The 27,069-nt window shown below is 37.4% G+C and overlaps 1 protein-coding gene across 1 annotated transcript in view; it reads left to right on the top strand.

Annotated features, from left to right (window-relative positions):
* Positions 1-27,069, top strand: part of PCNX2 (pecanex 2) — a 345,728-nt gene that overhangs the window by 119,262 nt on the left and 199,397 nt on the right. Inside the window, exons 17-19 of the mRNA XM_007522914.3 lie at positions 420-516; positions 13,420-13,512; positions 14,577-14,727. Coding sequence (XP_007522976.2) covers positions 420-516; positions 13,420-13,512; positions 14,577-14,727 — 341 coding nt within the window. The remainder of the gene's footprint in view (positions 1-419; positions 517-13,419; positions 13,513-14,576; positions 14,728-27,069) is intronic.

The following is a 27,069-nucleotide window of genomic DNA, read 5'->3' on the forward strand; positions in this document are numbered from 1 at the left end:
CAGTAATAGTGAGTCTCTATGAGTTTAGTTTATTATTAACAGGTAGGATAATGACAACCTCTTAAACTGTTGACAGCTTTAAGTAGGATGGATTTTGAAAATCTAAACTCTACCTTTATGGTTACCTTTTTTATGAAAGAGTGCATATACTTGTCATATGTGAATATGGACTCCCAGGTAAAGCTGTTACTTCAGAAACTGTAATGATCATATTTTTTTAAAGATGTATTTATTATGAGAATGAGAAAGAAGGGGGGTTGAGACAGAGGACCAGAGCACTGCTTGGTTCTAGCTTAAGGTGATGCTAGGGATAGAACCTACAGCCTCTTAAACCTCAACTGTGAAAGTTGGTGCTTTAACATGGCCCTAGCTTTTAAATACATATTTTATGTAAGATCTCTGTGTTTTTCCTCTTTCAGATCTTTCATTCAGTGCAGTTTGTTTCCTAAAGTTTTGCATAAAGATCTGGAAGAGCTGGCTGCAGACCCTCTCCCAAAGAAGATGAAAGATTCAGTGGTGAGTGTTTTATGTTGTATGATGGGTATTTGACATGACTTGGAAATTGTCATCAAAGTCTTGGTTCTCAGTGCCACTGTAACTAGAAGGAGATGAGAACAGTTAGTGTAGGAGGAGATGTCTGCCCCATGCTGACTTAAATGTTGCATAGAAGGACCAAGGAGCTGCTTACAAAGGGAAGATCCATTAGAGTTTTTCAAAATGCAAAGACTATACAAATATTTTATGATGCCATTTCATTATTTCCCAGGAAAAAAAAATGGCACAGGATGATTTCAAATTTGTGTTGACTGGATATAAATTTCTTGGTGTTAGTTTTTTTTTTAATCGAGGGGATTAATGCTTTACAGGTCATTCATTGGTGTATGAGTACAATTTCACTATGCACCAGGACTCTACAATTCTCTTCTACCCCTCCATCCCCCTCTTTCCTCAAAGTCCTTTTCTTTGATGCAATACACCATGCCCAGTCCTTGTTTCATTTGTATTCTCCCTTCCTTTCCCTATTTATTATGTCCCGCTTATAAGTGGAATCATATGGCATGCATTTTTTTCTCTTTTTGGATTTCCTCACTTAACATAATATCTTCTAGTTTCATTTAAGATGACACACGGGAGACAACTTAATCATTTTTAACAGCTGAGTAGTATTCAATTGTATGTATATATATATCAGAATTTTTCTTAGCCATTCTCCTGTTGTTGGACATTTGGGTTGGTTTCAGATTTTAGCAATTACAGATTGTGCTGCTATGAACATAGGTATATGTAGATCTCTTCTGATAGGTACTTTTATTTCCCTTGGATAAATCTCTAGGAGAGAACTTGCTGGGCTATAGGTTTTGTCTATTTCTAGTGTTCTAAGAAATCTCTAGACTGTTTTCCACAAAGGCTGGACCAAAGTACACTCCCAGCAGAAGTGTCCCTTTCTTCCCATATTCTCTCCAACATTTGTTGTTAATTTTCCTGGTGTAAAGTGGTATTTTAAAAAAATATGTATTTATTTTCCCTTTTGTTGCCTTTGTTTTATTGTTGTAGATATTGTTGTTGTTATTGATGTTATTGGATAGGACAGAGAGAAATGAAGAGAGGAGGGGAAGAGAGGGGGGGGAGAGAAAGAGAGAAAGGGAGACCTGTTTCACTGCCTGTGAAGTGGCTCCCCTGCAGGTGGGGAGCTGGGGGCTCGAACCAGGATCTTTAGCCGGTCCTTGTGCTTTGCACCACATGTGCTTAACCCGCTGCACTACTGCCCTTATGGCATTACTTTGTAAGATACAACTATATATAAATAGCATAAAATGACATAAATTATGGTGAGGTCTTGTATGATACAGCAAATTCTAACAATGGGATTTTCAAAGTTAACCCAATTGCCAAATGATTTGGTTATAGCTATAACTTCTTAAACTCTTAAGACAGCAGGAATCTTCCCCTTTCTCTATAGAACCCATTTTTCTCCCAGTCCTGAAACTTCTAGGGTGAGGCTCACTTCCTCCATGCTTCTTCCAATTCATACCTACTGATACTACAACTGCTGACCCCAACCTAATCAATGCAGCGGGTACCATGCTCAGCATGCTTCACTTTGGACTGTGTCCAGAGAATCCGGTGTAGAATGTCAACTCTTCAGCTTCATTACACTGATGAGACCATTCCTAGCTTGTAGGACTCCTTAACTCCATTTCGAATGACACACTTCTTAACAAAACCTCAAAACCTAGATATAGTTTCCTAGCTTTTCTATAGGGTCAGAGCATTTAGTGCTACATAAAATTCTAACATGGATTTAAAATGTTCAATGTACTATGAGGTCACATATGTAAGTTAAACATAAATAAATTCAGAAATAGAATAAGGAACAAATAATATTACCAGTATTAATATAATTACTTATGAATTATTAACATTATTGAATTGTTAAATTTAGAAGTTCTTATTACTAAATATTTTGAAACATAAAATGATAGTGTTACACACAATATCTAAGATAACAAAAATGACCTTAGAAATAGAGTGAAAATATGATCCAGCATAATAGCAACAAGATATATGAACTGCAGTATGAATAATTTTAACAAGTTTTGTTAACAAGAAAATGAATTAAGTATATTAAAATGTAAATGAAGTTGTGGCACGTTAGTGATAAGCATTCATAACCTGATTTCAGATAGAAAGATTGATATTTCTAAACTACTGATTTTTCTCATAAATTTATAAAACATTTTTCTAATTTTGTTTATAATAAAATTCTAGAAACTTTTTAGTAAATCTTTTCTAATAAATTTACTGTAAATAATGTTTTCTACTAAATTTGTAGGCTTAATATAGTTAGAACAGTTTCAAAAGAACTTATATTTACAAATTGGTAGAATAATTTTGAAGTTGAAAGAATAACAATGAGTAAAAGTTTTAAAGAAATAAGAAAAGGAGAAACTTAGTCCTTTGAGATTTAAGAGCACATTATAAAGATTGAATAATAAAGATGCACATTAGAAAATAGGTCAGTAACACAGGAAGGAAGGAAATTATTTATAGGAATGTATTACATGAAAATTGACTATCACAGTCAACAATTGATTGTTCATTGTCTAGTACTGAGTTAACTATTTAACAGTGGGAGAAAAAATAGAATTTTATGTACTGACCCTTCATTGAACATCAATATAGAGAGGGAGAGAAAATGATAAGTGACAGAAAATGAAATTTCTCCACATCCGATATTATGGCAGGTTAAATACTATTATAAACTCTAGTGACTAAAACGGAAGATTCTGAATAAAGTACAAAAAGTTTTAAATATAACAAAATATAAAAAAATTATATAAAAATAATAAATTTAGTGTACAGAGGAACCTGGACGCTACAGAGCAAGGTTCCCTAGGTCACAGGGTTTTTTTTTTTAATGTTTTTATATTTATTTATTTTCCCTTTTGTTGCCCTTATTGCTTTTTATTATTGTTGTAGTTATTGTTGTTTTTATTGATGTTGTCGTTGCTAGATAGGACAGGGAGAAATGGAGAGAGGAGGGGAAGACACTGCAGACCTACTTCACCGAGAGAAAGTTGCTTGTGAAGCAACTCCCCTGCAGGTGGGGAGCTGGGAGCTCGAACTGGTATCCTTAAGTCGGTCCTTGAGCTTCTTCTCCCCATCCCTTCTTTTCTTTTTCTCTTCTCTTTATATTATCGAAGGGGATGGGATGCTCAACTTTGGTTGTGGAAATTGTGTGGAATTATGCCCCTCTTATACAATGAACTTGTCATTCATAATTAAATCCATAAAAAAATAACTTTTGAAAAAAAGAAATAATAGTCAACCCATATCTGTGACCTTGTGAGAACTACTACAGTTTTTATTGTTGGGAATGGAGACACACAACTCTGGTAGTGGGAACGGCATGGAATTGTATCTCTATTATTTTGTAAATCACTAATAAAAATGAAATTATAAAAATTAAAAAATAAATAAAATATTGTTTCAAATACAAAAATAAAAAGACAAGGAGTGGGAGTCGGGCAGCGGGTTAAGTGCACGTGGCACAGAGCGCAAGGACCAGCGTAAGGATCCCGGCTCCCACCTGCAGGGGAGTCACTTCACAGGCGGTGAAGTAGGTCTGCAGGTGTCTGTCTTTCTCTCCTCCTCTCTGTCTTCCCCTCCTCTCTCCATTTCTCTCTGTCCTATCCAACAACGACGACATCAGTAACAACAACAGTAACTACAACAATAAAACAACAAGGGGAATAAATAAAATAAATAAGTATTTAAAAAAAAAAGACAAGGAGTAAGAGAGGAGGGTAAGAGAGAAAAATACACCTACAATACTTCTCTATGGCTCCTGAAGTTTCCTCTCCAGTTAGGGACTGGATGCTTGAACCAAGATCCTCACACATGATAATGTGTGCCCTTTACCCTTTATGCTATACCTGGCCTAGGTCTCAGTTTTCATCCCTTAAGCTTTTGCAAATAAAAATTAAAGCCATTTCTGCAAGGACCAACTGCTTATCCAGCTGGGACACTAAAGACCCAGTCTCTAGGTGAGAATAACCATCTTCCTTCTTGCCAGGAAGTTGCAAACAGACTCACCTTAGTGTTAAGCATGAAAGCAAGCATAAAAGCTACCTTGACATGTTATAAATTTCTATAAATTTTCATTCCATGTTCTAAAATATGGGTGGCACAGAATCCCTCAATTTATAAATAGCTTAATGGACCCCAAAATATAAGCACATTATAGCAAACACAAGTATGAATCCTCTCTTAAAATAATATTTCTTCCTAGACCTGCCAGTGTTTCCCAACTAATTTTCTATGGAGAAATGAACAACTTTCAATTAAAAAGAACAAAAGCCCTCAAAATTACACAAGGAAACAGAAAATCACTAGGAAAAAAAAAACTTCAAATGCTACAGATACTGGAACTATAAGAAACATTTTAAAATTTTGCTTTCCATTTTTAAAAAGTAAAATACTTAGGAATATATAAACAATAGAAAATATTTTAAATTACCCATTTCAAATAGGAAGTGACCTCAAATAGAAAGTCCAGTTTGCAAGAAAAAAATATAGGAAGTGGCAGATACAATGGTAAACTATAACTGTAAATATGAGTGTATTATCATATGGTTGACTTAAAGAACACAAAGTGGAATACATGACTACAGTAATATACAGTTTAAGTGGGATAAAAATGGAGCTCCAGACTTGAAATTCCTTAGTAATGTCCAGGAAGAGTGAATGTTCTGATTTTAATTTTAGATTGTGTTCAGCATACATGGTAGAACATTTTGTTTAGCAGACTGGAAGATAGTAGATAAAGCACTGAACTCTCAAAGGTAAGGTTACAAGTTCAGTTTCTTGCATTACATGTATGAGAAAGATACTCTGTTTCTCTTTCTCTCCTCTTATCTTTCCCATTAATAAATAAATAAATCGCTTTTTCCTTTATTGGGGGATTAATGTTTTACATTTGACAGTAAATACAATAGTTTTTCAAATACAATAATTTTTGTGTATTTGGTGACAGTAAATACAATAGTTTTTCAAATACAATAATTTTTGTGTATTTGGTGAACTTTTTGTATGTTTTGGTTATTAGCCTTTGCCTCATGAATGTCATATCTTGTCCCATTTTGCAGGGCATCTCTTTTTGGGGTGGTGATTTCTTTTGCTTTGAAGAAGCTTTTCAATTGAATTTAGTGTAATTTCTTTATTTTTGTTTTTGTCTGCCTTGTGTCACTGAAGATGTCTATAAAATTTAGATGAGGAAGAACTCTGCCAATGTTTTCATTTAAGGATTTTATAGTTTCTGATTGAACATCCAAGTTATTGATCCATTTGCAGTTTACTTTTATGTGTGATAAAATGTAGTGGTTCAGTTCCATTCTTCTGATTATTTCAACCTGATTTTTCCCAACACCGTGTATTGAACAGATTCCCCTTTTTTTATTTAATAGTTTGGGCACTAATCAAAAATGAGATGCCCATAGATGTGGGGGGTTTATTTTGGTATTTCAGTTCAATTCCACAAGTGTGTCTGTTTTTGCTCCAGTATCAGAATTTTTATTACAATGACCTTATAATATAGTTTGAGATCTGTAGGAATGATGCCTCAGCTCTGTTCTTCTTTCTCAAGATTGCTTTGATAAGTCTGGGTCTTTATTTTCTGGGTCCATATACACATTTACAGCTTTTTTCCTATTCTCTTGAAAAAAACTGGTGGGACCTTGATGGGGATTACATTAAATTTAGATATGAAAAAAGTTCCAAGACATTAATTGTCAGAGAAATGCAAATAACGAGGAGATACCACTTCACCCCGTGAGAATGCATCAGAAACAACAAATACTGGAGAGGTTGTAGGGACAAAGGAACACTCCTGCACCACTAATGGGAATATAAATTGGTCCAGAGCCTATAGAGAGCTATTTGGAGAACTCTCACAAAACTAGAAATGAACCTGTCCTGTGACCTTTCAGTTTCTCTCCTCGTGATATCTTACTCTTATCTTTAGGATAAGAATCAATCACACTCATCCAAAAAGATATGTGTATACCTGTGTTCATAGCAGCACCATTTGTTATAGCCTAAACCTGGAAGCAACCTAAGTCTCTAAAAATAGATGAGTGACTAAAAACGTGTGGTTATATACATAATGAAACACCACTTAGCTATTAAGAATGTTGAATTCACCTCCTTTACCTCATCTTGGATGTAGCTTAAGGGAATCATGTTATGTGAGATAAACCAGAATGAATATGGGATGATCTCGCTCATGGACAGAAACTGAGAAATAAGAATAGAAAGAGGAAACACAAAATAGAATTTGACTGGGCTCAGTGTATTGCAGTAAAGTAAAGGACTCTGAGAGTGGGAGACTTTCAGGTCCTGCTGCATGGTGGTGGAGGAGGACCTAGGATGGGAGTGAGAGTTTTTTGCAGAAAACAGAAATTTTACATATGTACCATCAACTGTATGTATTGTAAACCATTAATTCTCATAATGAAAAATAAATTAATTAATTAAAATATATTTTAAAAGGAGAAAAATTTGTGCAATTATGATAGGAAATAGAGAATGTAACTTCTGATTCTTTTAAAAAGGGAAATGATATGTTAAAAAATAGAAGTAACAAATTTTAATAACACTCTCACAATAAAAAGTCCATCCCAACTGGATTATAAATCTGAATGTAAGATGACAAAAGTTGGAGATGCTTATAGTTATAATAAAGAAAATTATTTTATGATACTAGATAGAAATGATTCTTATTATATGAGATAGAATTTTCACATTAAAATTTTTATTGCACGGTTAATTATTCACAGCATAGTTCCAGTTCCACATGATGAGTGTCTACAAAATATTCTTATTCCCCTTCCCAACCTAGAGCCCCAATCCTCTCATCACCTAATATTATTTAAATATGAAAATGCTGATCTATATAAAATAGCATCAAGATACATTAAAATGTTACAATGGGAAACAAATTTAAACTATGTACCTGGAAAATCACAAGTGTTAAAAGGAATATAAAATTTCTTTAGATCATTAAAAAACATCAAGATGAATCAGTAAGAAACCAGAAATCTCTTGAGTGCACATGATACAATGTGCAAGGGCCCAGGTTCAAGACAGTTGGTCTCTACCCACAAGGGGAAAGCTTTGCCAGAGGTGAAGCACTTTTTCATGTGTCTATCTGTGTTTCTCCCTCTCTTACCCCCTTCCCGCTCCATTTCTGGCTGTCTCTATACAATAAATAAATTTAAAAAACATTTTTACTTAAAAAAAACAGAAATCTCTATTTAAAATGGGATAACACATATACTTTAGAGAAATGAAATAAGTTACCCAAAATTAAATACACATGCAATCTAATTAATAATCAGGAACTCCAAACTAAAAGCATATTAATTTACCATTTGGCATCTTCCATACAGACAAAACATTAAAAGTTCAATAATACTAAGTTTTGATAGAAATTGTAATCAAGTGATCTATAGTATTATAAATCTTGGAAGCATCTTGGAATCATAAATTTGAAAATACATGTATGTAGTGCAATCAGTAATTTTACTCTTAGATACTGACCTGGAATATTTGTGCTAGAATACGCATATGATGACATGATACCATTCATTCATAAATGTCTCAAATATGAAGCCAGTCAAACATGAGAAGTCCAGCAATAGTAAAATAGGTAATGTATAGCAAAAAAATAAATAAATAAACGTACATGAGCTACATGTGGCATGGCATGGGTGAATTAACAAGGTAACATGATATAAAGGAAGCAAGATATAAATTGATTCCACCTACAGTAAATTTCTATCTATTAGATTAAAAAAATTGCCATCTGGACTTCCTTGGACAGACAACCCCACCAATGTGTCCTGGAGCCCTGCTTCCCAGGAGCCGCCCCATTAGGGAAGAGACAGGCTGGGAGTATGGATCGATCTGTCAATGCCTATGTTTAGCAGGGAAGTAATTACAGAAGCGAGACCTCCCACCTTCTGTACCCCATAATGACCCTGGCCCATACTCCCAGAGGAAAGCTATCAGGGGAAGGGAAGGGATACAGAGTTCAATTGGTGGGAATTGTGTGGAGTTGTACCTCTCTTATCCTATGGTTTTTGTCAGTGTTTCCTTTTTAAATTTTTTATATTTATTTTAATTTATTCTCTCTTGTTGCCCTTGTTGTTTTATTGTTGCAGTTATTATTGTTGTCATTGTTGTTGGATAGGACAGAGTGAAATGGAGAGAGGAGGGGAAGACAGAGAGGGGGAGAGAAAGATAGACACCTGCAGACCTGTTTCACCGCTTGTGAAGTGACACACCTGCAGGTGGGGAGCCAGGACTTGAACCAGGATCCTTATGCTGGTCCTTGTGCTTAGCGCCACCTGCGCTTAACCCACTGCGCTACAGCCCGACTCCCCAGTGTTTCCTTTTATAAATAAAAATAAAAAAAAAAATAAGTACATACTGGTGAAGTCATGATTCATCCAGATAAGCACATGTTATCATGCACAAGAACCTAGCATCAAGCCCCAGATCCCTACCTGCTGGGGAAGCTTCATGAGAAGTGGAGTAGTGCTGCAAGTATCTTTCCTACCTGTCTCTCTCCCCTCTGCATTTCTCATTCTCTGTCTCTCGCTCTTTCTGAAAAATAATGGCTACTAGGAATAGTGGAGTTTTTCAAACACCACATAAGAGCAATAACCCTGGTGGCAAGGTAAATAGTGAAATAAACAAGCTATTAATAAACTATTGATAAATTATTAATATGAATAAACTATTAAACTACTTAGAATGGCATGCACAAATAGCAAGATCATTTTTATAAAGCAAGAAAAAAGTAACATGTAGTGTTTGAACTGTGTTTAACATCTTCTAAGTAAATAAATACAAATTAATATATTTTTTGTGTGGTTGAGTTGTGGTGAACTTAGTAGAGCACACGTATTACTATGCACAAGGACCGAGGTTGAAGCCCCTGGGGGGAGGAAGCTTCACAAGTGGTGAAGCAATGCTACGAGTGCCTCTCACTGTATCTCTTCCTTTCTCTCATTTTAAAAATTTATTTATTTATTTATTTATTTATTTATTTATTTATTTATGATAAGATTCGGGAGGAGGGATAGAGAAAACTGGACTGGGACATGTTCTGCTGAAGATTGAACTCCAGACCTCATGCTTGAGAATACAAAGCTTTCTCTACTGCACCACCTCCTGGAACACATTATTTTGTTTTTGTTTCTATCAACAAATAATGGGTGGAAAAAATGGTCTCCAGGAATGGTATATTTGTCATGCAGGCCCCATTCTCTATTGACAGCTCTGTTGGATATATATTTAAAAAGGAAAAAATATTTTTCTTTGTTCACAGCACAGAGAAACTGATGGCATTATTTATTATGATGACATGATGTCTTAGACGTCATTTATATCTGTATAAATTATTGCAATCATCTGGAAAAGCATAATTTGTCAAAAATCATAAAATATTTACAACTTATGATGTAGTAAATCTACTTGTCAGTTTTCTGGAGAATTAATTCAAAATATGAAAAAATAGGCTCATGAAGATAATCAGTATCTTGATTTATAATGGTGAAAATGAAAGACAACAGTGTCTTATAGTCAGAGATTTTTGTCCTAACTGCACCTCATTTGCTTTCATGTACTAAATTAATGTGTTGAGTGTTCAGTGTGACATTGTATGTGCATTTGTGTGTGTGTATGTATCTCACAAGATAGGAAATTATTTAGTCATTAAGTGACTATTCATCTGTACAACAGCATACAGTGTAAGAATGCTTAAAACAAAAGGAAGTTCTATTGAAAAATAGAAAGTTATACGAACAGTAAAATTTTGACTTTTATAAAATATGCATAGGAAAACAGTATACATCATGGTTATAGTTAGAAGCATGGTTAAATATTCTCACACAGAAATACTGGTTTCAGAATACATAGTAATGTTAATGATGTTATCTTTTCCATTATGATATGAAGTGCTGCAGTGTTATGTAACATTATGCTACAATGTAATCATGTAATAGAACATTGATTTTTAAAATTGTAGAGACCTCTTAAATTTGTATTTTGCTTAGAATGTTGATACTTTATTAATAAGATTTAAGACTGCATAATTCAGTTTTAAGACTTAGAACAATTATTAAGTGAAATGGAGATTCTAAAACTATACTTATTTGTCAAGTAGAGCACTGCTCACTTTTGGCTACTGATTTTGTCAGGGATCAAACCTTGTGAACTTACACTGTGATTCTCATTGATATAAAAATTCTAATTTAATAAGCAAATCACCAGGTCATAGACATTTTCTAGTTGTTATGTAGGAAGAGGACTGTACCAATAAGTCCCCCTTTATCTAATTTAATAAGCAAATCAGCAGGTCGTAGACATTTTCTAGTTGTTATGAAGGAAGAGGACTGTACCAATAAGTCCCCCTTTGTCTAACAAAATTAAAAGAAAACATAAACTCATTTATATCTTTATTTTAAAAATGTAAAATAATACATATTTAAGTGAACAATTAAATTATTTAAACAAAAAAAACAATCAAAATTACATATTGTTTTCACAGAACACAATAATTATCTCTGAAATGCAGGTTAGAGGTCTTTCAAGCTTCCTTTTATAATATGTTATAAAAATGAAATCTATAAATGAAAGAATAACTGCTTTGTGGTATTGAAAAAAGAGAGTGCTGTTTCCTTTTTTATAAGGTGCAAATTAAACTTTTACATTTCAGTTTCATCTTTTAGTGTCCTACTTTAAGGAAGCTTTGCCAAACCCAAGGTCATTAAAATCTCATATGTTTTCTTTGAGAAAAATTATTGTTTCATGATTCAAGTTGTATTTCTTTTTGTATGTGATGTGAAACGTGTTTTTTTCCCCTTGTAGTTAGCTATCTAGTTGTTCCAGTGTTTTTGTTGAAAAGATTATCCTTTCCTTCATTTAGTGTAAAGACCTTCATTAAATTACTTAACCCTACTTCTATTAGTCTATTTATGAACATTTTCCTTTTTTTTTTTGCTGCAAGCTTTATTATTGGGGTTTGGTGCCTGCTGCACAATGAGCCCGTTGCTTCTGGCAGCCTTTTGATAATTGTAATGATTTGGAAATATATTTGAGAGGAAATTTAATACATTTTAACATATAATTAATGAATTTATTTTCAGAATTGATCTGTTTACCATGTTATTAATTATTCTAAACAAGCCACAGCTGCTAGCTCAAGTTATTGTTAACTCTATTTAAGCTGTTTTCTTTCTATTGCTTAGGATGTCAAGTTAAGCCAGCAGCATGACTTGCACATTTAGTTTTTCAAAACTAGAAAAAAAAGATGTAATGAAAGGGAATGTAGATAAATGTTCTGTACCATTTTCTGGTAGAGGACATTCATAAGTCTATTTAGGAAACATAGTTCCTTTTCTTTTTCAGATACTGATATAGTTGTATTAGATTCAGTTTTCATAGAAGAGTGTTATACTTTACATGTTCAATAGTTGTGTCCAGTAATTAGCTGATCTCTGCACAAAGAAGGAAAACCAGTGTTTTCTCATTTCCTTTTATAATTTAGTTCTAAGTTACTATTGTGCTCTATTTGTGCTAATAGGTCATTTCCTTAATCTGTAGTATTTAATCTGTAATATTAATGTCATTCTTTCATTTAATTTGTCTTTTTTTCCCCTAGCCTTTGCTCACATCCCAATTTAACAAGATGGAACATTATTAGGTTGCTGATAGTTTTCTGCATATGAAAATTATTAAGTTGCTGATAGTTTTCTGCATATGTGTATATAATCCATATGCATATTTAAAATGATTTTAAATAGGTCTTTACACAATACACTGGTAAACTTAAATTTAAAGTCTGCTATGGTTAAAAAAAAATAACAAAATGTGTAAGAAACTTTTGTCTGGCATACAAAGCTGTTTACATGTTACAAGCAAAGTCAAGTAGAGATTTTTAGCATTGTATCCTCCATTATGAGACCTGGGTGGGCACCTTGTAAGTCATCTGTATTCTTGTCTTTGAAGAGAAGAGTAGTATGCTTCTTGTTGGTAGAAAGTCCTGTGAGGTAGAAAATGCTTTCTTTTCTTCTTTGGCAGATGTGAGCTAAGTATGTTGGGTACATTTCCTTTTTCTTTTCTCCTCCATTTGTTTTAGTCTTCCTGATATCCCTCAAACAGGAAGCACTCCATTCAAAATGTCCTTTCGGAATATAATATATAATATATATTATAATATATATTATAATATAATATATAATATAATGGTGGGATGAAAGAATAGTTTGTACAAGGTTAATATATTTAAAAATTTTTATGTATAAAATGGAAATATTGACAAGCCTATAGGACAAGAGGGGTATATTTCCATACAATCCCCACCCACAGAACTCCACATCCCATCCTCTCCCCAATAGCTTTCCTATTTTTTACCCCTCTGGGAGCATGGGCCCAGGATCATTGTGGGATACAGAAGGTGGAAGGTCTGGCTTCTGTAATTGCTTCCCCTCTGAACATGGGCGTTGGCAGGTCGAGCCATACTCCCAGCCTGTCTCTCTCTTTCCCTAGTGGGGCAGGGCTCTGGGGAGGTGGAGCTCCAGGACACATGGTGGGGTTGTCTGCCCAGGGAAGTCAGATTGACATCATGGTATCATCTGGAACCTGGTGGCTGAAAAAGAGTTAATATATAAACAGAAAAAAATGTTGACTAATCATGAACCTAAAGGGAAGATGAAATAGTGCAGATGGAAATTTAGGGTCTCCATTTTGGAAAAAGCTAGTAGGTCTGTTTTATCATTGACTTTCCTGGTGACACAGAGATGCCAAGAGAAATTAAGATGAGCAACTTCATGGATGGTTTTGTCTTTACAGAAGGATGTCTTAAAATCGGATCTCATCATCTGCTCAGTGGCTGCTGTTTTGTCATTTGCAATCAGTGCCAGCACTGTATTCCTGTCCTTGCGAGTATGTATCTACTGGACTTTATACTCTTCCCACATTCTAATTCCTTAATAACAGAGTCCTTCTGAACGTCCATGTTATTGCCAAGACTGTAGCCAGAGGAGGAAAACAAAATGCTAGTAGGAAAATTCAAGGATATGAACTTTGAGTGCTATGTCTAGGGTAATAGTTGGACTGTATCATAGATTTGGTTCACTTATTATTTTCCACATATTTCCCCATCTGGAGAGTTGTTTTGATTGCAAGAGAAATAGTATGTCTTAGGGAATCCACCATAAGGACAGTCAGTAATTATAAGACAGGCTAATAGCACTTACTGTGAGCAGGAAAAGAGGCACCAACATTATTATGAATGAGATAGGGAGCAAAGAGACAAAAGTTATAATATAATTTTCAATTAGAAAAACCAAAGGGGGCAGGCAGTGGCATACCTTATTAAGTGCACACATCATAGGGCACAAAGACCCAGTTTCAAGTCCCTGGCCACAACCTGCAGGGGAAAAGCTTTGTAAGTGTTTAAAGCAAGTCTAGAGGTATCTCTCTGGTTCATTCTCCCCCTCTGTCTTCCCCTTCCCTTATCAACTTCTCTATGCCTCTATAATAAGTAAATAATAAATAAAATGTTTTTAATATTAGGGAGTTTTAAAAGAAAGAAAAACAAAGATCTCCAGATGGGATTTCTGGCTCAAGTTCTTATAAATAATTGCTGTTGCTCTATAATATTTTTAGTCATTTATCAGCTTTCCTTTTAACAGGGAAACTCTGTTATTTAAATGTGTTGTTCCACATTCTTTTAAGGAGGAAAATGTACTCCATGGGCAGAATTCTATCAGCCTCTGGATTTCCACAGACTAATTGAGCACCCCATTTTAGTACTCATCAGATCTTATCACAGAGATTGGTTTCATATTCTATACAAACAATTTTCAGACACTTGAAATAAGAGCTAAATTTGGCCATCTTTAAGAGGGAAAAGGAGAAGGACCACAGCGTTATGTATTATTCATGGATTCCCTCCTTCTATGCTTGTAAACTAAATAATGAGATTTTGCTCTCTTTTATCACAGCCATTTCTCAGTATCGTGCTGTTCACCCTGGCTGGCACTGTGGGATTCATAACCCATTACATGCTCCCTCAGCTCAGAAAGCACCACCCTTGGATGTGGATTTCACACCCTGTTCTTAAAAACAAAGAGTACCAACAACGAGAAGTGACAGGTTAGTAATATGGCCCTCAAAAGGGAAAATGTAGTAGTATGCACACTTTAAACTGGAGAATTCTCACAATACTGTGATTGTCCGTAATGTCACAGAACTGCACATTTTAAAAAGTTGTAATGTTGGAATATATATATTCTTTTTTTTTACAAGGTAAAAGATATTACCTGACTTCCCTTTTATCCTCTATAAAATGGCTGAGGAGAGTGTAACAGAGACTAACCCTAACAAATTAAGAAAAAGAGAAATATGAAAGACTAGACTTGGGCTTCCCTTATGGAGGCCAATAGAGGGTATAATTCAACATAGAAAGGGTAAAGCTGGGGTTAGGTGACAGTAGTGCACTGGGCTAAGTGCACATAGTACTAACCCAAGGACCATGCAAGGATACTGATTTGAGCCTCTGCTCCCCACCCACAGGAGGGTCACTTCACAAGCAGTGGAGCAGGTCTGCAGGTGCTTATTTCCTCTGTCCTCTCTTAATTTCTCTCTATGCTGATAAAAAAAAGGAAATAATGCTTGCCAGGAACCGTGGATTCATAGTGGAGGCAGCAGTGATAACCCTTGTGGCAAAAAAGAGAGAAAGAAAGATTAGAGCAGAAAGCTTAAATCTTGAAAAAAATTTAAATGTGTCATGCTGTTGAATAATTTTGCTCTGTTGTGTCCATAACAGATATATTTATGTTGTTAATGTTTCGGGGGGCTCCAGCAGGCCGGGCTATCTTCGAGGTGGTGAACAGAGACAGACTCAGGGATACACGGCTGGGCTGGGAAGCTGTATATCTTTATTCACGAGCGGGCAAACATGTGCTCTCCTGTCTTTCTCCTCTGGCGGCAGAGAGAGACCCTTAAACTAACCACCACACAGAACTCTCCTGCATCCTTCTCCTCACACACAGCACCAAGAACTCTGGAACTCTGTAGGGGTTCCCTTGGGGCGGGTACAAGCGGCCGCGAAACTAGCAGGGGCCAAACCAATTTTTCTGGCGGGGGGAGAGCTAGACCTAACCAATGTAAAGCATACAACAATTCCCCCTTTCCTTTTTAACTAAATGACTACAGTATCAGGGGTGTGGGGTGAACAGAAACCTATATCATACAGGCATTTTCAAAAAAGAAACTGGCACAAACATGGAGAAACATGTAAGCGAGTAACAAGAACCAGTGTGCTGCCAAGGGAAGGCCTGAGGGGGCCGTTTTTTGCCTCTGGGCAAAACTTTATCAGCTTAGAAAAAACATTTCCTGCCTCTGGGGGCTGTACTTGTCTCGACGGGCATTTTCTAGCATGGGGGGAGGGGGAGGCCTAGAGTCCTAAGGCATGGCTGCAGTCAGTCTTTGAGAAACCCAGCAGCATAAGGGAAGCTGCTAGTTTTGTGCAAAGTATCCGAGGTGTACCAGTGAGTCCGATAGAAGTCCAAAGCAGATGTCCACCGAAGAATTGCCAGGGGGTGAATTGTTGTACATCTGTCTTGATGGGGTGACCATCTGGAGGTGGCTTCCCGAGCAGCTCCACTTCTAGGAATTATAGGTTGCAATCTCTGGATGAATCTCTGCGTGTTCTAGCTTGTCTGCCTTCAGACCCAAGCTGGAGATCTCGACCAGGGGGCCCAGTTTCAGCAGGGAGCCCGCGGTCTCCAGGTGGTCTGGGATCTGTCCAGACTTCATAGCATGAGGGCGGATGGGCCAGCCGTGCAGAAGGCGCGGGCCGAGGTGCCCCGGGATGGCAGCCATGATAGGCCGCCACGGCCCTGCCCCATGCCCCTGCCATGTCTGCTGCACTGTTCCCAGCGGCCGAGCAGCGTGGAGGGAGCCCATGCCCAATGCCCCGTGCCACGCGGCAGAAAGCCGGCTCATATGGGCTGGCGTTGGGCTCCTGCGAGCTGGCGTTGGGCAGAAACCACAGAGTGGTCCAGAGATAAATGTTAAAAATATGGATCGATTCATGAATTTGCGGAAGAAGAAACATGGGGAAGCACATGGTGTGGTGATTTGCCTGTTCGTGAATAAAGATATACAGCTTCTCAGTCCAGCCGTGTGTCCTCAAGTCTCTGTTCACCACCGTGAAGCTAGCCTGGCCTGCTGGAGCCCCCGAAACATTAACAACATATTTACTAAACTGTTTTTATTTATTTCTGTTCTACTTATTTTTAGTGTTTTTTAATTAGAGATTTAGTAGTGAGTTACAATATTAGAAAATAGTAAGGGTACAGTTCCACCACTCCTACCATATGTGTCCCTACATGTCCAAGAATAGTTTTCCCAAGGAATTAGAGATAGGTTACTTTTTTCTAAAGGAAAGATTTTGGGGTCTGAGTGGTAGCACACTTGGTTGAGTGCACATGTTATAGTGTACAAGGACCCAGGCTCAGCCCTTGTCCCCACTCACAGGGGGAAAGCCCTGCGAGTGGTAAAGCAGTGCCACAGATATCTCTCCGTTTCTCTCCCTCTCTGTCTACTCCTACCCTCTCAATCTCTGGCTGTCTCTATCCAATAAATATAATTTTAAAAAACTTTTTAAAAAAACAATTTTTATATTTATTCATTCTCTTGTGTTGCCCTTGTTTTTTATTGTTGTAGTTATTATTGTTGTTATTGATGTCATCGTTGTTAGATAGGGCAGAGAAAAATGGAGAGAGGAGGGGAAGACAGGGAGGAAGAAAGACACCTGCAGACCTGCTTCACCCCCTGTGAAGCGACTCGCCTGCAAGTAGAGAGCAGGGGGCTTGAACCGGGATGCTTATGCCGGTCCTTACGCTTTGTGCCACGTGCGCTTAACCCGCCGCGGTACCACCCAACTCCCTTAAAAAAACTTGATAAAAACATTTTTTAACTTTATTCAATTTGATAGGACAGAGGAACAGAAAGAGACTGAGATAGACGGGGACAGACAGATAAAGACAGAAATGTCTGCAACACTGCTCTACCACCTGTGAAGTCCTTCTTTCTCAGGTAGGAAGCTGAGGCTTGAACCCAGGTCCATTCACATGGTAACATACAAGTTAACCAAGTACACTACTGCCCAGCTCCTGCTTTTGTTTGTTTGTTTGTTTTTGGCATTTTTATGTGTTTCAATACTTAAGTATATACAGTCATGTATTTGTTAGAATTATTTTTTAACTCAATGTGTATGCATTCTTGCATTTATTTTCTATTCTGCATAGCTCTTCTATATAATTTTGCTTGACATGTAAAACTGCTAAGAGAATTCATTGTAAAATTAATTACAAGTTAAGTTTGATATAAAACTTAGACTATGACAAAAATGAAATGATTAAAGCTTTCAAGTTCAAAACTGTCAGTTATTTCCTGTCAGCATGAAGACATTGAGAGTCATTTATTTATTAATCTTTTGCTTCTTTTCAAATGCTACTAACCTTTTAGAAAACTACCAGAATAGCTTGTCAAGTAATTAAGTTCAAAATTATTAAATCAACAAGAGGGAAAAAAAACACCTTGATTTAAGTGTCTTCAATGAAGGTCAGAGATAAATAAAATAGTATTTTTAGGGTTAAAAAAAAGAAAATAGGGGTTCCCGGAAGATGGCGGACTGAGAAGCCGCTAGCGGCGTGAGCTCTGATCACATCTTCTGGAAACAGTTCCAGATGCCACCAGGATGCTGGCCAGGCTTCCCTGGACTGAAGACCCTACCAATGTGTCCTGGAGCTCTGCTTCTCCAGAGACACACCTTACTAGGGAAAGAGAGAGGTACTGGGAGTATGGACCGACCAGTCAATGCCCATGTTCAGCGGGGAAGCAATTACAGAAGCCAGACCTTCTACCTTCTGCAACCCTCAACAACCCTGGGTCCATGCACCCAGAGGGTTAGAGAATGGGAAAGCTATCATGGGAGGCGGTGGGTTATGGAGATTGGGTGGTGGGAATTGTGTGGAGTTGTACCCCTCCTACCTTATGTTTTTGTTCATTAATCCTTTCTTAAATAAAAAATTTAATAATAATAATAATAATATAAGGTAATAATAGGAAAAATAAAAAGATAAAGTGACTGGGAAAAAAAAAGAAAATAGAATTTTTTTTTTAAAATTTTTTATTTAAGAAAGGATTAGTGAAAAAAAGCATAAGGTAGGAGGAGTACAACTCCACACAATTCCCAACACCCAATCCCCATAACCCACCCCCTCCCATGGTAGCTTTCCCATTCTCTAGCCCTCTGGGAGCTTGGACCCAGGGTCGTTGAGGGTTGCAGAAGGTAGAAGGTCTGGCTTCTGTATTTGCTTCCCCGCTGAACATGGGCATTGACTGGTTGGTCCATACCCCCAGTCTGCCTCTCTCTTTCCCTAGTAGGGTGTGACTCCAGGGAAGCTGAGCTCCAGGACACATTGGTGGGGTCTTCAATCCAGGGAAGCCTAGCCAGCATCCTGGTGGCATCTGGAACCTGGTGATTGAAAAGAGAGTTAACATATGAAGCCAAACAATTTGTTGAGCAATCATGGATCCCAAGCTTGGAATAGTGGAGAGGAAGTGTTAGGGAGGTACTCACTGCAAACTCTAGTGTAGTCCTGCTTTCAGGTATATATTTTGCAGTAGTTTATGGATACGTGTGCACATAAGCTCTCTCTCACAGAAACTGGTGTATATCTAGGTTATGGGACTTTGTTAGAAAGTGAACTACCTGAGATGAAATTAGAGTGTACTATTAAAGGAAAGGTCTCACCTGAGTAATGAAGCTGAAGGGTTGTCATTCCACACGTGAAGTCTCTGGATACATTCTGAGGTGAAGCATGTTGAGGTAGCAATCGTTGCTTTGGTTAGGTTGTGATCGGCAGATGCAATGTTATTTGGTTTGGATTGGGAGATGCATACGGGAAAGTGGGCCCTATCCAAGGCTTCCAGGACTGGGGGAATTAGGGGCTCTATAGTGGAGATGTGAGGTTCCTGCTGTCTTAGGGTTCAAAAAGACAATCAATAGTTAATATTATCATCACATTATTTGTTAATTGGGTTAACTTTGAAAAGTCGCTTTGTTATGGTTTGCTGGACAGTACCCAGTATCTTGTATATAGCTGTGCTATTGGAAGCTTCTAATCTACTTGGTCTAGGCTTTTGAGAGAGTCCACATATCAAATACATAGCCTATATATTAAAAAGATTCAGTTTGTCTTTTGAGAAACTTTGAGACATACAATTGATTTCCCCCTCTCATATTAATTAGCTACTGATTTATATGTCTACATTTTGCTACGAGTGTACATAAACACCATTCCCACCACCAAAGGACTGTGACCCATCCCTCCTGCCCACTCCCACCCCCCACTGGCCCAGGAAGCTACATGCCTACCCCTCACCACTGGGTTTTTACTTTGGTGCCCTACTTACAATTTGATCAGGTCCTGCTTTTAGTTTCCCTTTCAGATCTTCTTAGTCAGCTTCTGTTGATGAGTGGGATCATCCCATACTCATCTTTATCTTTCTGACTTAGTTCACTTAACATAATTCCTTCTAGCTCTGTCCAAGATGGGTCAGAGAAGGTAGGTTCATTGTTCTTGATAGCTGCATAGTATTCCATTGTGTATATATACCACAGCTTTCTCAGCCACTCATCTGGTGTTGGGCACCTGGGTTGCTTCCAGGTTTTAGCTATTATGAATTGTGCTGCTATGAACATAGGAGTACACACCTCTTTTTGGTAGGGTGTTATGGAATCCTTGGGGTATAACCCCAGGAGAGGAATTATTGGGTCATATGGAAGGTCCATTTCTAGCCTTCTGAGAGTTTTCCAGACTGCTCTCCACAGAGGCTGTACCAATTTACATTCCCACCAGCAATGTAAAAGGGTTCCTCTGTCCCCACATCCTCTCCAGCGTTTGTTGCTGCTGTCCTTTTTGATGTATGCCATTCTTACAGGAGTGAGGTGGTATCTTAGTGTTGTCTTGATTTGCATTTCTCTGATAATCAGTGACCTAGAGCAGTTTTTCATATGTTTGTTAGCCTTTTGGATCTCCTCTGTGGTGAGTGTTTTGTTCATTTCCTCTGCCCATTTTTGGATGGGGTCATTTGCTTTTTTGCGGCTAAGTATGCTGAGCTCTTTATATATTTTGGTGATTAGTTTCTTGTCTGATGTCTGGCATGTGAACATCTTCTCCCATTCTGTGAGGGGTCTCTCTGTTTGTTTAATAGTTTCTTTGGATGTGCAGAAGCTTTTCAATTTGATGTAGTCCCATTGGTTTGTTTCTTCTTTGGTCTTCCTTGCAATTGGGTTTGATTCATCAAAGATGTCCTTGAGGTGTATGTGGGAAAGTGTTTTACTAATGTTTTCCTCTAAGTATTTGATTGTTTCTGGTCTGACATCTAGGTCTTTGATCCATTTGGAGTTGATTTTTGTTTCTGGTGAGATAAAGTGGTTCAATTTCATTCTTCTGCATGTTTCAACCAGTTTTCCCAGCACCATTTATTGAAGAGAGCCTCCTTTTTCCATTTAATCCTTTGGGCCCCCTTATCAAAGATTAGATGCCCATAGGTGTTGGGATTTACTTCTGGGCTTTCAATTCTGTTCCACTGGTCTGTATGCCTATTTTTCTTCCAGTACCATGCTGTTTTGATGATGATGGCTTTATAATATAGTTTAAGGTCTGGGAGTGTGATGCCTCCATTTCTGTTTCTTTTCCTTAAGATGGTTTTGGCAATTCTAGGTGTTTTCAGGTTCCAGATAAATGATTGTAGTGTTTGTTCTATTCTCTTAAAGAAGCCTGGTGGAACTTTGATGGGTATTGCATTAAATTTGTATATGGCTCTGGGGAGAATATTCATTTTGATGATATTTATTCTTCCAATCCATGAGCATGGGATAGCTTTCCATTTCTTGGTATCAGTTTCTATTTCCTTGAGTAGCGACTCATAGTTTTCAGTATACAAGTCTTTCACTTCTTTGGTCAACTTTATTCCTAGGTATTTGATTGATTTTGCTGAAACAGTAAATGGGAGTGATTTCTGGATGTCTTCTTCTTCAGATTTAGTGTTTGCATAAAGAAATGCCACTGATTTTTGTACATTGATTTTGTAGCCTGATACCTTGCTATATTGCCTAACAACTTCCAGTAATTTTCTATTGGATTCTTTAGGTCTTTCTATGTATACTATCATATCATCTGCAAATAGTGAGAGCTTGACTTCTTCCCTTCCAATCTGTATCCCTTTGATTTCTTTCTCTTGCCTGATTGCTATGGCAAGAACTTCCAATACTATGTTGAAGAGTAACGGTGACAGTGGACAGCCCTGTCTAGTCCCCGATCTGAGGGGGAATGCTTTCAGCTTCTCTCCATTGAGTATGATGTTGGCTGTAGGTTTGCTATATATAGACTCCACTATCTTGAGGAATTTCCCATCTATTCCCATTTTCTGTAGAGTTTTGAGCATGAATGGGTGTTGGATTTTGTCAAAGGCTTTCTCTGCATCTATTGAGATAATCATGTGGTTTTTGGCTTTGCTTTTATTGATGTGATGAATGACATTGATTGATTTACGGATGTTGAACCATCCTTGCATTCCTGGGATGAATCCCACTTGGTCATGATGAACAATCTTTTTGATGTGTTGCTGTATCCAGTTGGCCAAGATCTTGTTTAATATTTTGGCATCTATGTTCATCAGAGATATTGGTCTGTAGTTTTCCTTTTTTGTTCTGTCCCTATCAGCTTTTGGTATCAGGGTGATGTTGGCTTCATAAAAGGTGGAAGGGAGTATTCCTGTTTCTTCAATCTTATGGAATAGCTTAAGAAGTATGGGTATTAACTGTTTCCTGAAAGTTGTGTAGAATTCATTTGTGAAGCCCTCTGGTCCAGGACTTTTGTTGTTGGGGAGATTCTTAATAACGGTTTCAATTTCTTTGTCTGTGATTGGTGCATTTAGATTTTGTAGTTCTTCTTTGTTCAGTTTTGGAAGTGCATAGGTTTCTAGGAATTGTTCCATTTCTTCCAGATTCTCTAGCTTGGTGGCATATAGTTCTTTATAGAAGTTTCGCAGAATTCTCTGGATTTCTGTGGTGTCAGTTGTGATATCTCCTGCATCGTTTACAATTCTATTAATTTGAGTCTTCTCTCTTGTTTGTTTGGTGAGTCTGGCTAGGGGTTTGTCAATTTTGTTTAATCTTTCCAAGAACCAACATTTGGCTTCATTGATCTTTTGTATGGTTCTTTTATTTTCGATGTTGTTTATTTCTGCTCTAACTTTAGTGATTTCTGTCCTTCTGGTTGCTTTAGGGTTCCTTTGTTCCTCTTCCTCTAAGTCCTTGAAGTGTGTAGTAAGGTCGTTCATTTGGGCTTCTTCTTGGTGTTTAATATGTGATTGTATGGCTATAAGTTTCCCTCTCAGTACTGCTTTCGCTGTGTCCCAAATATTTTGATAGGTTGTGTCTTCATTTTCATTACTTTCCAGGAACATTTGAATTTCCTGCTTGAGTGAGTCTCTGACCCAGTGGTTCTTAAGGAGCATGTTGTTTAGTTTCCAAATTCTATGTCTTTTAATAATTTTCCGTTTGTTGTTAAAAGTTAGTTTTACTCCACTGTGGTCTGAGAAGATACTTGGGATGATTTCAATGCTCTTGAATTTATTGATGCTGTCTTTGTGGCCTAACATGTGGTCTATCCTTGAGTATGTGTTGTGTGGATTTGAAAAGAAGGTGTATTCCAGTTTTTTGGGGTGGAGGAGTCTGAAAATGTCCAAGAGGTCTAGTCTGTCAATCTCTTCATTCAATTCTCTTGTATCCTTGTTGGTTCTCTGCTTTGTTGATCTGTCTAAGTGTGAGAGTGGGGTATTGAAGTCTCCCAATATATTACTATTGATGTATTTTTGAAATTCTTTCAATAGGTGTTTAATGTATTTAGATGGTCCCACGTTGGGTGCATAGATGTTAATAATTGTTAAGTCTTCTTGGCTGATTGATCCTCTAATCATTATGTAATGTCCTTGCCTATCTTTTATTACTTTATTTAATTTAAAATCTATCGTGTCTGAGATGAGAATGGCTGTTCCTGCCCTTTTTTGTGGACCATTAGCCTGTATGATAGTTTTCCATCCTTTCACTTTAAGTCTGTGTTTATCTTGTTGTGACAGATGGGATTCTTGCAAGCAGCATATGGTTGGGTTATGTTTTCTGATCCATCCCCCCACCCTGTGCCTTTTGATGGGTGAGTTTAAGCCATTGACATTTATTGATATTATGGATTTAATGTATTGTAGTGCCATTGTTCTAAAAAACAATTTGTTTACTCTGATATATTACAAGTATTATAGTGATGTTCTTGTTTATAAGAGGTCTTTTAGTAGCTCTTTCAGGGCCGGCTTGGTGATAGTTGCCTCCTTTAACTGTTGTTTGTCTAAGAAGGTTTTGATCCCTCCATCTAGCTTGAATGAAAGTCTAGCAGGATATATTATCCTTGGTTGAAACCCTTTTTCATTCAGGGCTCGATAGATATCTTGCCACTCCCTTCTGGCTTTTAGAGTTTGAGTTGAGAAATCTGCAGAAAGTCTTATGGGTTTTCCCCTGTATGTGACTTTTTGTTTCTCTCTTGCAGCCTTTAGGATCCTTTCTTTATCCTTACTTCTTCTCATTGTGACTATGATGTGTCTTGGTGTTTTCAGGTCTGGGTTGATTCTGTTTGGTACTCTCTGGGCCTCTTGCACCTTGATATCCTTTCTGTTATTCAGGTCTGGGAAATTTTCTTGTATTATTTCCTCTAGAATGTTTGCTTCCCCTTCCTCTCTTTCTTCCTCTGGCAGGCCAATTATACGAATGTTACTTCTTTTGAGATCATCCCATATGTCTCTGTTGTTGTTTTCAGTGTCTCTCAATCTCTTTTTAAGCTCTTTCACCTCTTTCTTAGTTTTCTCTAACTCATCCTCTGTCTGACTAATTCTGTTTTCTGCTTCTGTTAGTCTGCTTTCCCTTGCCTCAGCTTCTTTCTTCATTACAGCTATTTCAGCTTTCAGTTCTCTAATTGTCTCAAGATAATCAGTATTTTCCTTGGGTTTCTCAACTGTTGTTTCCCTAATACTGCCATTCCTTTCCTCCAATGTTGTTTTCATTTCTGTGATTAATAAGTTTATTATTGCTTGCATACTTTTCTTATCTAGGGTTACTTCTGACTGATTTGTGGTTTCTTCTGGGCTCTTGTCTTCATTCATTGGGGTAGCAGTTTTATTTGTTTTTAATCTACCCATTTTTTTTTTATTTATGTGTTTCTCTCTCTCTTTTTTTTTAATCCTCTGTTGTTCCTCAGTTGTTGTGTTTTGAGCACAAGTAACACTGTACTAAATACCTTTATGACAATTGCACTCACCAACCTCCGGAATAACAGTAGCAACTGAAGTAAGTATTGAAGGAGTTTAATCGTTACCAGTTAGCCAAAAAATTTCTCCAGTCCATGAAAAAATAGTAACCAAATCCCAGTGGAGAAAGAGAAAAGAAAGAGAGGATAGCAAGAATAGACAGTTATGCAAATCTACTATCCAGTGTATATTCTAGGGGTAACAAGAGTGTAAAGGGAACTAGAGCAGAGATACACACATAGAGAGTCCACTCTGGGTCAGATTTCTTCCCCAAAGTAATTCACAAATTCAGAAAGGCAAAGAAGAAAGAAGTGTATGACAAGATAAAAAAAAAAAAGAGATAGAGAGAGATAAGAGAGAGAAAAGGGAGAAGATAAGAAGAAGGGTTGTAATTAAAGAGCAGTGCGAGGAACTTCCCAAATGTGTATCAGTGAGTTTAAAAAAAAAAAAAAAAAACCCTGTTTGGTGGTATGGGGTATCCTGCTAGTAGCTGGTCCCAGGCACTTCTTATGGGGGGGGGGGCGGCGGGAAGGATGTATGCTTGAAAATTAAAAGGAAGAAAAAAGAATTTTTTTCCCCTATTCTAATTCTTAACCCAAATTAAGTTATAGACACCTCCTTGGTGTCACCGCTATGGCCCCTTATTGGCTGGCCTGCTAAAGGCAGAAAATCCTATTGTTTACACGAGATGTGTCCGGAGCTCCAAGGCTAGCCGCTTCTCAGTCCTCCATCTTCTGGGAAACCCCCCCCTCCAGACTTTTTTAAAGGATTTCTCAAAAATGAAAACTAGCTCCAAATCCTTTGATCCAATGAGAGCTATACTCAAGAAGTCTTTGGATCCGCTCTCAGGGTCGCGGTGGACCCTGGAGACTCCCAAGAGGAAGCCCCCGAGCTAAAGTGCTCTCTCCGGGTCCTCTGCCCGCCACGCTCTGCAACCGGCGGAGGAGCCGCCTTCCTGGGCAGGCGGAGGACAATGCCCGGCGCACTCGCCTTGCCCGGCGCCCTGGGAATTCTGGAACCCCGCTAGTCCGTGTCACCTTTACTCTAATTCTTAACCCAAATTAATTGTACTGACTTTTTGGTGTCACCCCTTATTAACTGGCCTGCTAAAGGCAGAAAATCCTACCGTTGCCGACAATGCGATCAGAGCGCTCGCTGTTAGCGACTTCTCAATCCGCCATCTTCCTCTCCCTCCAGAAAATAGAATTTTTATGGAAGGCCCGGCGAACCAGGTTAAGTGCACATAGTACAAAAATACAGTTTTTAGCCAATTATTTCTTTACTTTTTAAAGATTTTTCTTTTCAAAAAATTATTATTTACTATTTTCTGATTAGAGACAGATAGAAACTCAGAGAGCAGGGAGGAAGAGAATGAAAGAGAACGAGAGTCTTCTGCCGCACTGTTTCACCACTTGAAGCTTCCCCTTGCAGTGGGGACCAGGAGCTGTAACCTGGGTTCTTGTGTATTGCAAATAATGAACTCAGCCAAGTGTACCACAACCTGGCCCCGCTATTCCTTTACTTTTAATACTCATTTAAGTACATCTTAACCCATCCTAATGTCAACAGAACTTCATCAGTATTTTAACTAAAAAATAATAATAATAATAATAAAACCTATCACATATTCTACAGTTCAACAGTTAAATGAGTCATGGTGATTATGTAGGCATAATTGGTACGTTAGTGGGTACTTATGAACTTTTCTTTCTCCTATCAATCTAGTTAACTCACACTGAAAATAATAGTCAGATGCACTACAAATAACACCAAAACAGTAGAAACAGTTAAGACTAAATGTTCAAAGAACAGTGCAATCTTAGAAGAAAAACAAACATATCCTGAATTTTGATTATGCTAGAAAAAGTATTGACATTTGTAATAATAGAGTAAAAAGATATCTGTAAAATTTATTGTTTACATTTTTGTTATTATTTTATTACTGAGTTAACAGAAAACTATTCTTATTTCATATGTGACAGAAAATTTAAAGAGAAAGAGAAAGTCCGAGAATCATGAGCCTCAAGACTATGGGCCCTGCACTTTACTAAATGAGCAATC

This window comes from Erinaceus europaeus, chromosome 6, assembly GCF_950295315.1.
Source record: "Erinaceus europaeus chromosome 6, mEriEur2.1, whole genome shotgun sequence".
Lineage (NCBI taxonomy): Eukaryota > Metazoa > Chordata > Mammalia > Eulipotyphla > Erinaceidae > Erinaceus > Erinaceus europaeus.